Source organism: Physella acuta, unplaced genomic scaffold, assembly GCF_028476545.2.
Source record: "Physella acuta isolate Inbredline_101_S28 unplaced genomic scaffold, ASM2847654v3 ptg001171l, whole genome shotgun sequence".
In the NCBI taxonomy this organism is placed as follows: Eukaryota; Metazoa; Mollusca; class Gastropoda; family Physidae; genus Physella; species Physella acuta.
In genome coordinates, this window is record NW_026732688.1 from 85,248 (window position 1) to 98,279 (window position 13,032).

Consider the following 13,032-nt stretch of genomic DNA (forward strand, 5'->3'; position numbering starts at 1 on the left):
CAATGTGGAAGGTCATCTATGTAAAAGTGTCTCTAAATATTTTCAACGTTATGCAATACGGGGACAGAACTACCATACTGCCACACAACTCATTGCGGGGTGGGGGGGGGGGGGAGTTCGTTCAGGGGACCCTAGTTCCGCCAAAAACCGGGAAACCATTACACATATCAAGCTTCATATCAGCAGTTTCATATACTTTTTACCGATTGCCTAATATGAAGTTACACTTTTCACAATTTTCGGCGGTCATAAATGAGATAAATAAGTTTTATTTTTATTTTATTTATTTTTTTGTTAGTTCAAGCCAGAAAAGAGTTGGTCCTATTTCTGTTTGGTTTGGTGATCACAACAATTATACGTTGCAAGGAAACTACTAAACGAGGAAGGAGTGTGTGTGTGTGTGTGTTTTTGTGTGTGTTTTTATATTTCATTATAAAGCTTTACTTTTATGTATTGCTTATGTTTAATGGGCAAAGAAAATAAAATATGGCGTCCTTATGGGCGACCATAAACAAAGGTGAAATTTGTTACTGTTGAGTTTGGTCTTTTATTTCAAGTATTAAAATATTTTTTCCACAAGCCTAAATAAACTTGTTAAAAAAGAATACAGTTTTAGGATAGTATTTAACACTGGCAAGATTACAGTCACTAGCCTATTAACAGTTTATTTCCTAAATCAACACATTTGTTATACAAGCCTGAATCAGTGGTATCGATACAATAAAAAGGTTAATGTCCTTTTATCGGACCATCAGCTCGTTTCTTGTCGTAGCGACGGTAGATAACTCTATATAATAACTTCCATCTCGACAACAATAGTTACCTCCCATCAGATGTGTATCACGTAATTATGTGCTAGTTACGTTAATGAAAGTCCAACATGAAATTGGTTTCTGTAGTGTATATAAGGTGACACTGGCGGGGTACGATTGTATTCATTCAGGTGAGCTGAGTGAGACGTTCTTCGCTTGTTGAGAAATCAATTGCTTGAGATATGCTGGTGAGATTCTGTTGTTTTGTGTTAGGGTTTATAATTTAGTCTATTTTTGTTCGTTTTACCTTGGACTAAATGTTAGTCTAGTTTAGCCCAAGTCTAGATGCGGAAGTTTTTAATTTTGACAAGAGACTAGGGCCTAGTTTTAGCCTTAGTCTATATTATGAGTTTTAAATTTGGATAGATCTGTGCGATTGTCCAGTTTTTTTGTTTCTTTTTTAATTATTTTAGCTGCATTTGTGCGAGTATTCAATTTTTTTAAATAATAAAAACTATCCTAAAAAAATAATTTTAGTTGTTGAAATTACAAGCAAACCTCCATATATTGGCTAATATCTTGTAACAGTTGACATATATTATAGTTAACCTCAGCTACATAGAGTTATTTTGTAGAACAGAGAAAACCCAGAGGATTCAGTTAGGTAGTTGTCGGGTGGCTCACTATAATAAGGAGCAGTTGCAGAATAAAGGATCGATAACACAATCAGTGAATGTTCTCACAATCTAGCCTTCTTTAAGCAAATAATGATTGATCATGAAGTGATTGTGCATAAAATTATGGATAGTATGTTCGTTAATGCTCAATTAATACTTGTTACTAATATTACATTTTTATTTTCCAATCGACTCTTAAATGCAATCATTAAAAATGTAAATTTAACTTATGCCATATACATGCCAATATGTTGACGGCATATCAAACATCAATACACATATGTAATGCTATATATAAGACAAAACTGTCAATGTATTACATGGTGAGCTGTGGGCAGTTTTTTACATTGGAAAACTAAATCGTGAGTGTCAATCGTTAACCTTTATTTCTACTGTTCCAATAGGCTGTGGTTCTTGCCATCGCTGTGGGCTGGGGTTTTCCCATTTTGACTGAGACTGCTACGATAGACACGGCCATAAATGCTACAACTACAGGTGTTGAGGTGAGTGGTGGCAGTTTTGTGGGTGTTGATGTCATGGGTGTGTGGTGGTATCATGGATGTGTGTGTGTGGTTTCATGGGTGTGTGGTGGTTTCATGGGAAGTGGTGGTTTTGACGTTGATTGATTGATAGCTAGTTAATGTTGTTATTTAAATTAAGATCTAAATGACAAGCTGTTTTGATTATAACTTTCTGTCTTTCTATGTAAATGTTATTGTTGTTTCATATACTAGTTTTATATCTGAGTGTGTGTGCATGTTAGTAATTGCTTTAGAGACATTTGTGATTGATGCGCTTGTTTTACATTCCACTAGTCCAGTTGTAAGGAAAGGACATCAGCTGAAATGTTTGACCGTTTGTTCAATACACCATCAAATACATTATCGGGGTCGTAGCTAATTTGCCAGGGGAAGGGAAGGGGTGTCTTGATGGGTTGATTGATTTTGTTATAGCTTAGGTCAAAATTAATGTAATGCTGATTTAAATAATATGCTGGTGATTGACTTGTTAGTGGGGGGATGATAATGTTGTGTAATTTAAATCATTACATCATATTTCTTTCATTAATGTCTCACTCCTATCATCCGATGGCACCCCATGCAACACGCCTGTCATAAAATGTCACACACCTGTCATCCCATGTCACACACCTGTCATCCCATGTCACACTTGTCATCCCGTTTCACACAACTGTTCAAACAGGTATTAAAACAACGGGTCACTGACCTGGAGACAATGATGACCAACCTGGCCCGTCAGACCATGTCGCAGCAACTGTTTGTTGAAGAAAGGTACACAACTCTTGTCTTATAAAATACAATCTCTAAAGGCATGTCGCAGCAACTGTTTGTTGAAGAAAGGTACACAACTCTTGTCTTATAAAATACAATCTCTAAAGGCATGTCGCAGCAACTGTTTGTTGAAGAAAGGTACACAACTCTTGTCTTATAAAATACAATCTCTAAAGGCATGTCGCAGCAACTGTTTGTTGAAGAAAGGTACACAACTCTTGTCTTATGAAATACAATCTCTAAAGGCATGTCGCAGCAACTGTTTGTTGAAGAAAGGTACAAAACTCTTGTCTTATAAAATACAATCTCTAAAGGCATGTCGCAGCAACTGTTTGTTGAAGAAAGGTACACAACTCTTGTCTTATAAAATACAATTTCTAAAGGAACGTTTCAATTCTTTGATTTATGGCCGCTTTAAAAACACAAACACGTCTATATATATATATATATATACAATTGTTTTCCCAATGGTCAGGATTCGGTCTGACGGTCACTCGGGGGTCAAACAGCTCAGGGACTACACCCACGGGACGTCCAGTTACTTTGATGCCACCCACATCGGCAAGGCGGTCAGCGCCATGCACGACCACAGCAACTACAACGACACCCTGGGTATGGGAGAAACTATAGTCGTCATGAACGGGGTGGAGTTTAGGTAAGTATTGTTCTAAAGGTGGAAAATATGTGTTTGGTTGAAACAGTTGTTATAATTAACAGAATAAAGTTTTTTCGGCTAAAAATTACTTTGTTGTTTTAGATTAATTTTAGATTTCCTTTTTAAAACAATTTTTTTCATCTCTTTCATCTGAATCATCTGATTTATATTTTACTGATTAGAACATAATATCCGCTTTTTAACATATTTTTTGTCATTTAAGTTAACTCACATCCAAGCAATAACATTTTACTGGTTGTCTCCCATAGACCATATTCTGATTTCGTCTTTTTTTTTTGCAAGAATTTTTCTTTCAATTACGATCTCTGTCATTTACATCAAAACACTAAAAAAATTTCTGTGTAGGCTTATTGTGTGCGTTTTTAGTCTGCTGTACATGAAATGTATTTTACCTAGTTAGTCTTTTCAGCTACCATTTTTCGCAGAAATCTAAACAAAGCATAAATCCCAAACACTTTATTTCAACAACTTTACAGCAACGTGTAACATATTTCATCGTGAAATTTCATTTAATATTCATCACAACGTGACATTACATGCAACACTCGTTGCGCTGCGTGACAATGTGCTATGTCCTACAACGTCGTAGTATGACACCCCGACAGTGTGCTCTCTGTCCTACAGGACCCGTCACAACGACTACCGGATGGTGCAGCCCCACCCCACCAGTAAAGTTTTCCGTGCTGTGGTCAACCTCTCCCCACCCCCAATACCACCAGCTGTGCTTAGTAAACCAACGGTCGATGTAAGCAAAACATTTATTGGTTAAATTATACTCTTTTATAGACACACACATACACACACACACACACATATATACATATATATATATATATATATATATATATATATATATATATATATATATATATATATATATATATATATATATATATGTACACTCGTGTTTTAGTGTGTGTTTTAGTGCCTGTCTGTGTGTTCTGGTCTGTTCATTGTATATTCCCTTTTTATTCCTCAAACTTTCAAAAATATCGAGTCAATGTGTAGTCCTAAGATCCCCATCCTAACGTATCAATATGTTGACCTCCTATCATTTTCCTAACGAGTCAATATGTTGACCTCCTATCACTATCCTAGTGAGTAAATGTGTTGTCCTATAATCCCTATCCTAACGGGTCAAAGTTAATATGCTGACCTTCTATCCTTATCCTAAGTCAACGTTTTGTCCTATTATCCCTGTCCCTGTGAGTCAAACACATCAAACTATCCCTATCCTAACGCCTCACCTTCCGTACCATCAGCTTCAGATCACGGAGATGATCGAGTGGTTCCGGGCCTTCTACCAGCAGAACTACACAGTCCGAGACTACAGACCTTACTTCCGGCCTGCCATGTGCTACATGGAGGGTGAGTACAGTTGGTGTGTTGTATAGATGTGAGCTAAATTTCTTATATCGCTGTTTGTAACTTGTAAATACAAATTTCTTCCATGAAACCTGAATTGCCTCGCTATAACAGTTGTTTATCCCTTGAATATAGTTTGCTTCCTTTTTTTGCGGGATTGTCTACCTATAGTACGGTTAATTTCTCTTTATTCTGAATTGTTTCCCCCATATTAGGGGTTATTTCCCTTTAATACAGGTTGTTTCCCCTGTGTGTTATTTTTATTTTTTTATCCTGTATTGCCTTGCATTGGTACACAGCTAAATAATCATATTCCTACTTATTAATTGCGTGCATTTGTGATACTATCAACTTTTTTTTGGTTCTTAACTCTTACAAAAATTAACTTTTTGTAAGTGAACGTGTAAAGCACTAACCCAAGTATACTTTTCATAACTTCTCATCACATTTCTGACTTTTTGTAAGTGAAAGTGTTAAGCACTAACCCAAGTATGCTTGTCATAACTTCTCATCACATTTCTGACTTTTTGGAAGTGAAAGTTTTAAGCACTAACCCAAGTATACTTGTCATAAATTCTCATCACATTTCTCCCCAGGCGCCTGGACTCTCGATGCCACGATCCAAGAACCGTTTGCCAGTGACCGACACAATTTGGTGGCTGACTCCTGGCTGGACCTTCAGCAACAGGTGATGTCAACATACGAATCACACACTCACATACACACACACATAAACACATAGACACAGACACACTCACACACACATTTACAAACACACACAAATAGACACACTCACACACGGTCACAGGCACTCACACACACACAAACACATAGACACAGACTACACACACACTCACACACACAGACACGCACACACACATCCACACACACACACAAACACACACACACCAGTTATAACACGCACACACACGCACTCACACACACAGACACAGACACATACACACAAACACAAACACACACAAACACACACACACCAGTTATAACACACACGCACACGCACTCACACACACAGACACACAAACACACACACAAACACACCTCGTATTCAGATCACAGACTCGAGTTACATAGGACGTGACGCGCCTAAAACTAAGGAGGCTGGGCTTAGTACTGACCACACTATCCCTTTATTTTCCCAAGTCATTAATCAGATCAACTCTACTTCATCTGCCTCATGTATCTTGGGCACTGTCCAGAAAAAAATGCTACTCGCGTGCTACCTATAACAAATGATATTCCGTTGTTAAATTAGAACATTGAGTTTCTCATCTAAAACCATTTAGACCCTATCCATACAGTCTTGCCTCCAATATTCTGCTGGGATACCCTTCATTTTGACCTGTCTTGTCGTGAAAGCTCATGAGCTGAATACAAAACCCGTGCTTGAGCTATGTCAGCTTAAAGCTAAGAATGAACTCAATGAGCTAAAAACAGATTACAGTTCTGTATACCCTATCTGTATCTAAAGTTTTCTTGTTAAGATCCAAACTTCTGTATACCCTATCTAAAGTTTTAAGATCCCAACTTGTGTATACCCTATCTAAAGTTTTCTTGTTATGCTCCAGATCCGCTACACCTCCTACACTGGCAACAAGGATCTGAAGGAGAACTTCTCCTACCTGCCCACGGCCATCATCTCCATCAACGAGACCACAGGCAAGCCCGTGTACGCCCAGTGGAACTACAGGATCCTGTGTAAACCTTACAGTGGGGACATTCCAACCTCGTACTTCAGACAGGTGAGGCTAGCCAGGTGTCTACATAGGCAGGTGGGGCTAGACAGGTGTCTACGTAGACAGGTGAGTCTAGACAGGTGGGTCTAGACAGGTGAATCTTGTCAGGTGAGTCTAGACAGATGAGTCTAGACAGGTGGGGCTAGACAGGTGGGGCTAGACAGGTGTCTACCTAGGCAGGTGGGGCTAGACAGGTGAGGCTAGACAGGTGAGTCTAGACAGGTGTCTACGTAGACAGGTGGGGCTAGACAGGTGAGGCTAGACATGTGTCTACATAGACAGGTGGGGCTAGACAGGTCTCTACATAGACAGGTTGGGCTAGATAGGTGAATATAGACAGGTGGGGCTAGACAGTTGTCTACATAGACAGGTGGGGCTAGACAGGTGTCTACATAGACAGTTGGGGCTAGACATCTGGGTCTAGACAGGTGTCTACATAGACAGGTGAGTCTAGACAGGTGAATCTAGACAGGTGAATCTAGACAGGTGAGTTTACAGTTGTGATTCTCTTCCCCTCCCCCTTAAGGCAACTAAATGCTGGCGGTATACCCAGAACTCAATTTGCTCCAAACAAAAATGACTGGAAAACGATAAAAATTCCTATTGAGTTGTTGCGCATGCGCTGACAAGTGAGCACTTTCCGATGTGATTGCCAATGGACAACTAGTTATTCATTTATCTAGACTCTAGACTCTAGACTGTCTTAACAATCTTATTTTTTAAAGTTTAATTTAGTACTGGGCGTTTGATTTGGAGTAGCAATAGATATATAATAAAAATGAACTTCTATTTATTTAGAAATTTATAGCTAAACACTAAGGTTTATATTTTTAACATATTGTTTAACTATAATTCAAAAATGTAAGTTTACTTTAACATTTTGACAGAAGTTATATAATATTTAAATATGCCTAAATTAATTTGAGTAAATAAACAATAATTAATATTTATTAATTATTAATTATTGAATTTCTTGGAATTTTGTTTTACTTCGAACACAGAAATTCAGATTGTCTACCTTTGGTTTTAATTTATAATACATTAATAGGCAGTAAATGACGAATAAATATTCATCTCAAAACACGTTTTGGAAGCCTTATATTACACCATTAAATTTAAAATGAACAAGATATTTTTACCCACATCACAGTTAGTATATGTATCTTTAACATGAGGTGTCTAAGGTAATTATTTTAAAATAGGCCATTTATATTTCTATTAGTATTTTTTTGTTTATTGGAAAACTTTAGTTTACTTTTTCAAAAATCTTTTCGCGACTTTACTAGACCTTGTCGTCGCATCTCTTGTATTCCTAAATTTTTATCGCAAACAAAAATGTATTAGAGAGTTAGACACTAAAAGCATCGTCAACTTGATAGCGTCTAGTCGACATTCATACTCTCGTAGACATCCAGCAATCATTAGTAACTTTACCGTGAATTCCAAAGTCTCCCCTGACAAACAGTCACCCATATGATGCTGTACGATTGTATTCTCTTTACATCCAGTTATCTATGTACTATTGTTTCCCCTGACATTTAGTCACCCAAATTATACTGTACTATTGTCTACCCTGAACTAACAGGATTATGTACGATTGTCTCCCTTAACATCTAGTTACCCATATAATTCTGTACTATTTTCTCCCCTGAAATCCAGTCACTAATATAACTCTGTAATATTATCTCCCCTCACAGCAAGACGACGGGCCCTACCAAGAGAGTTACCGCCAGCCGCTGAGCCGTGTGTTGGCCACAAGAGCCGCACGGTTTAGACTGTCAGAGTACAGCGATGAGAGGTAGGTGGGGGGGGGGGGTTATTTGTAGTTTTTTCTACTGCTGATACTGTCACATGTTTAGCTTTGGTACCTTTTGTTTGGGTTAAGTGGGAAACACCTTTAGAGAAGATGAAACTCTAATGTTAGAAGTAAGGGTGGGTTTTTGGAATTGCCATTGTTTTTACCGGAATAAAAAAAATGTATTCGATGTCAAAGGAAATTTAGAAAACGTATAAAAGTGGTTTGTTTTTGTTTCGACCGTCAGTTAACTAATATATCGCATATTTTTTTAGTTTGTAGCTGAGTTGCGTACAAATTTCATTTGATTTTTTCTTGCTTTGTTTGCGGAAAGATTTCTGTTTACTTCTGAGTGGTAATAGGTTAATAGAGTAATTTTCTTTGGTTATAGATAGAAGAAGCTTGCAATAAACAACAAAATTAAAAAAAAAATTCTTTAAAGCTTAAAATATTTAAGTACCGTTGCATATCATATAGCTCAAGAAACTCACTGTTCCGTTCATGTTGTCTGTCCAATCATTTTTGAAATTCGCTATTTGTCGTCTGCATACAATCTCAGCATTCCATTTTCCCTACTGCCATCACTTATTTTATCTGCCATAGCAATTAGAAATTTGCTATTTGTTTTCTGCCCAACATCTCAATGTTTGCATTCTTGTACATCCTATCTCATCACTGTTCGAAATGTTCGTCTGTTACCTGAATGTATCGTCTCCCGTAGATTCACGTGGTTCACGTTACTGGACAAGATCTTCAGCGAGATCCCAGGAGCAGACAACATCCCCGACCTCCTGAACGAGGCAGCTTTTGGTCAGGACATCTACTCACAGGACAGCTCCAACTACACCAAGCTCAACACCGGCTACTACCACAGGATGCTCAAGACTGGCGCAGCGGGTGCTATGGGAACCTCGGTCAGTTCATTACAGCTTCGTATCCTCTTTTGCTTCAGTCTTTTTAACTTCTTAATCAGCCTTTTACTTCTTTTTCAGCTTTTCCCTTCTTTTTTTCAACTTTTTACTTCTTTTCCAGAGATTTAAGCACTGTTTAGTGTATTTATTATTTTTAGCTTCATATATTAAAATAAAATTACCATTAGGATATATTTTAATGATTTATACACTGAAGCTTTTCTACTATTTTCTTATAGTACTTATCCCGGTTACGAAACAGAATTTTAATTTTATTCGTTGTGTTATGTATTGTTCTATTATGGTATCTATGCGTTTTCTAACTTTAAATGATAAAATGTGATTGGGCAATGACATAATAATATGGTCTGCTTGCAGAGCGTTTTCCGTGGGTTTTCCGATGAAATGTTGTTCTTCGCTGAGACGACCCAGCCTCTTATCGCCCCTGTTGCCTTCAAGAGTTGTCCCAACACCACATACTGTGTTACACGCTACTCCAGGTCATTGGACGATTTTTGTTTTTTATAAACACGGTGTATCTATTTTTAGATATGTAAAGTAAACAGTTCGCTGTAAGGTTAAATATACTCATACGTAGATATCCCTGCTCGTAGCTATACAAGTATACATATACGTACACATACACATACTTAAAGAGTTTCTTTCTCTAACCACATGTCATACACATACATAAAGATTTTTAAAATGTGTGAGAGATTTGCATGAAATGTCTCTTAAAGACTTCTGAAAATGTGTTTTTTTTTATATCCCATAGATTCACATACGCCATTCCCCTAAAAGTTGCCTATAATTTGTTTATTCTCTAACCCCATAGGTTCACATACGCCATTCCTCTAGAAGTTGTCTACTTGTCTCCCTTACTTAGCTGGAACCCTTATAACTTATCCATCTATGCAGTAAGTATGAGCTTTATAATTTGCTCATTTATTAGTAAATATAACATGCATAATATGTCCTTGATGACGACGATGATTATGATGTTGATAATGATGATGATGATAATAATGATGATGATGTTGTTGATGATGATGATGATGATGATGATGAAAATGATGATGATGAAAATGATGATGTTAAGGATGATGATGATTATGATTATGATGATGATAAAGATGATAAAGATGATAAACCGGACAATGGGTTGTACTAAAAATAGGGGTGATAGGATGTTTTAATTTAATTTTAATTTCAGGTTAATTCATATGGCCAAAAGTTAGTGTTACGGTTATGGTCAAAGTTGGATTCGAGTTTAGGTTAGGGTTAGGTTAACCTTGGTATTAGCAAATTCTACCATAATTTGATACAGCTAAGCCAGCACCGATTATTATGAGATTCCGTGGCACGGTCATACTCTTTCATCAGACATACATCTGAGAGATCATTTTCTCACCTGATGATGTGCCTAGTTTAATTTTAAAGTTTTCTTTGAATTTGAAAAGTTTGCGTTTATTTAAAAAAAGATGACCATTTTCTTTGTTTTTCTTCAAGAGTAACAAAATCGTTTATGCCAACGGACGGTCCGGCAGCACGACCAACACAACGAGAGCCTACAACGGGACGTCACCCAACAGTTTCTATTACCTCACTCCACAAGCGTTCTACTCCAGCTCTACAGGGGAGGTAAGCTAAATGACACTTTCCTTCTGTAGATTCTTTTTTTTTTGTTGACGGTGAATACTTTTTAATTTGCGGAATTTCCAAAATTGTTATTTGTACTTATTAATCTGCGAATTGTCCACATTTTATCCACAGAGTGACCCAGCCGACACTGCCGGGGGTGGGGTTGGTGTCCTGGACAAACAGGGCACCATCAGAAACGTCTCAGCTTCCGGCATCCCCATCCTCTCTCTTCCAATCAGAGGTAGCCATCTTTAGCCATCCTAACTCTAGATTTTATTTTTAAAGTCAGCTTGTGAAAAAAAAATATAACTAATTAATTACCATAACTTTTGGATTATTTACGTGATGCATATATTTATATTCGATTGAACTCCTCAAATCTTTAAACGTGTGAACTTACCAGACATTATTTATTTTGATTTAACTCGTCAAATCTTTAAACTTGCCAGGCATTGGGAGCATCCGTTTCCGGTACCCGATTCCGCCAGTTCATGCCGAGGGCAGCGTTGCTTGGAAAGAAATAGAAGTCATCAAAAACAGGATGGCGCAGATGAAAACAACGACTGGGGGTAGCTCGGCGTACCAGATGGAGGTAAGATTTGTCTAAAGGTAAGACATGTCTCGAGGTAAGACTTCTCGTTGTAAGACTTGTCTCAAGGTAAGACTTGTCTCTAAGACTTGTCTCGATGTAAGACTTGTCTCGAGGTAAGACATGTCTCGAGGTAAGACTTGTCTCGATGTAAGACCTGTCTCGAGGTAGGACTTGTCTAGATGCTTGTGGATGACAGAGGTAGTGCCCAGATTCTTTCAGGCATTTCAGCCCCATAAGGAAAAAAATGTCTAAAAGAAACACTGCTTGCTGGATATTGTACTAATATTAAGTACTTAGAGCTGCAAACAAATATAATTTCTGCTTTTTAGTGCCTCGGGTAATCCAACTTTTCCGATTCATTATCTCATATATTGCTCCCGCTTTAAAAAAAAACACCAAAAGGCAAATTCTTTTTTCTGGGTAACTTCTGGCCGTTATGCCTTGGTCTGAAACTGATACTGGTTAAATCTACTTTACCTACCCAGTCTACAGATTGATTTGAGTAGGAACAAAACTTTTAACAATCTGTTTTAGCTCAAAAAATGACGTCTATTGCTTTTTTATTAAGTCCCAAATTACTGCTTAACTTAATTCTCTATTCGCATGAATAAACCGTTCAAACTGCATGCAAGATATAGCGGCATCTCAGTATAACAAGTGTGATGTGAGAGTATTACAGTAATTAGGACACAAACACAATCTTAGCTTGATTTTATCAGTTGGATTTACCAATGTCACATTGTAATGCTAAATGTAGCATTATGTTGTTGAAAAAAATTTTTAACCCACTCTAACAACCCCCTTCCCCCCCCCCCCCCCCCCAAACCCCAGCTGTACCCGACCCTAGTGAGCGGCAACCACTACCACGAGTTCACCCTCCTCAAGTCAGACTACGACGCCATGGTCAGCGGCAATGTCGTCTCGGCCACCACCTCCCAGGCCAACGGTCACGTGCACAACCTTGACCTCTGGTTGAACCCGGCCACCAAGGTCGTGGAGTACAAGGCCTGCGACTACCAGGACGTCTGCTGGGACCAGCACCCCAAGAACATCAAGATCGTCTCCGGCCCTTAGAGACGTCAACAACAATCTGTATCCGGCGGAAACAACGACCACTTGTGTAGTCTATAAATAACCTGCTTCTAAAAATAACCTGCTTCTAAAAATAAACTACAAATAAAAAAAAAATATTTTATTCTTTTGCAATTTAGAATGTATAGACTGTTGTATGATATTGTATGATAGCCAATTGTGTAATTAGACAAAGTGCCGAGTACCTACATTAAAGAAATTAATCTGTCCCTGCATTGGATTTGTTCTGACGATAACAATTGTGTAGCAGCAGTAATCAAACAGCATCTTCATGGGTAGCTTCCCTTGCATAATTTTATTTTATCCGAGTTTAAAAATTAACTTCGATTTAACTCAGCGATCAATGATAATACACTAGTATTTTTCCTACTTCATCTACCAGTTCTTGCGTTTTATCTGTCAGACTTTTTTTTATCTACCAGACTTTTTATTTTATCTGACAGACTTTTTATTTTATCTGACAGACTTTTGGTTTTATCTACCAG

General features: G+C 37.7%; 1 protein-coding gene across 1 annotated transcript; it reads left to right on the forward strand.

Moving 5' to 3' along the window:
* The first annotated feature begins 945 nt into the window (after positions 1-945).
* On the forward strand, positions 946-12,577 carry LOC131956715 (uncharacterized). Its single transcript, XM_059321276.1, has 16 exons — positions 946-1,000; positions 1,834-1,932; positions 2,633-2,721; positions 3,197-3,376; positions 4,022-4,142; positions 4,660-4,765; positions 5,359-5,450; positions 6,349-6,522; positions 8,214-8,314; positions 9,033-9,225; positions 9,601-9,722; positions 10,058-10,139; positions 10,732-10,863; positions 10,996-11,104; positions 11,313-11,455; positions 12,287-12,577. Exons 1-16 carry the CDS (start codon positions 995-997, stop codon positions 12,527-12,529), a joined length of 1,992 nt encoding a protein of 663 aa, XP_059177259.1. The 5' UTR covers positions 946-994; the 3' UTR covers positions 12,530-12,577.
* The last annotated feature ends 455 nt before the right edge of the window (positions 12,578-13,032 follow it).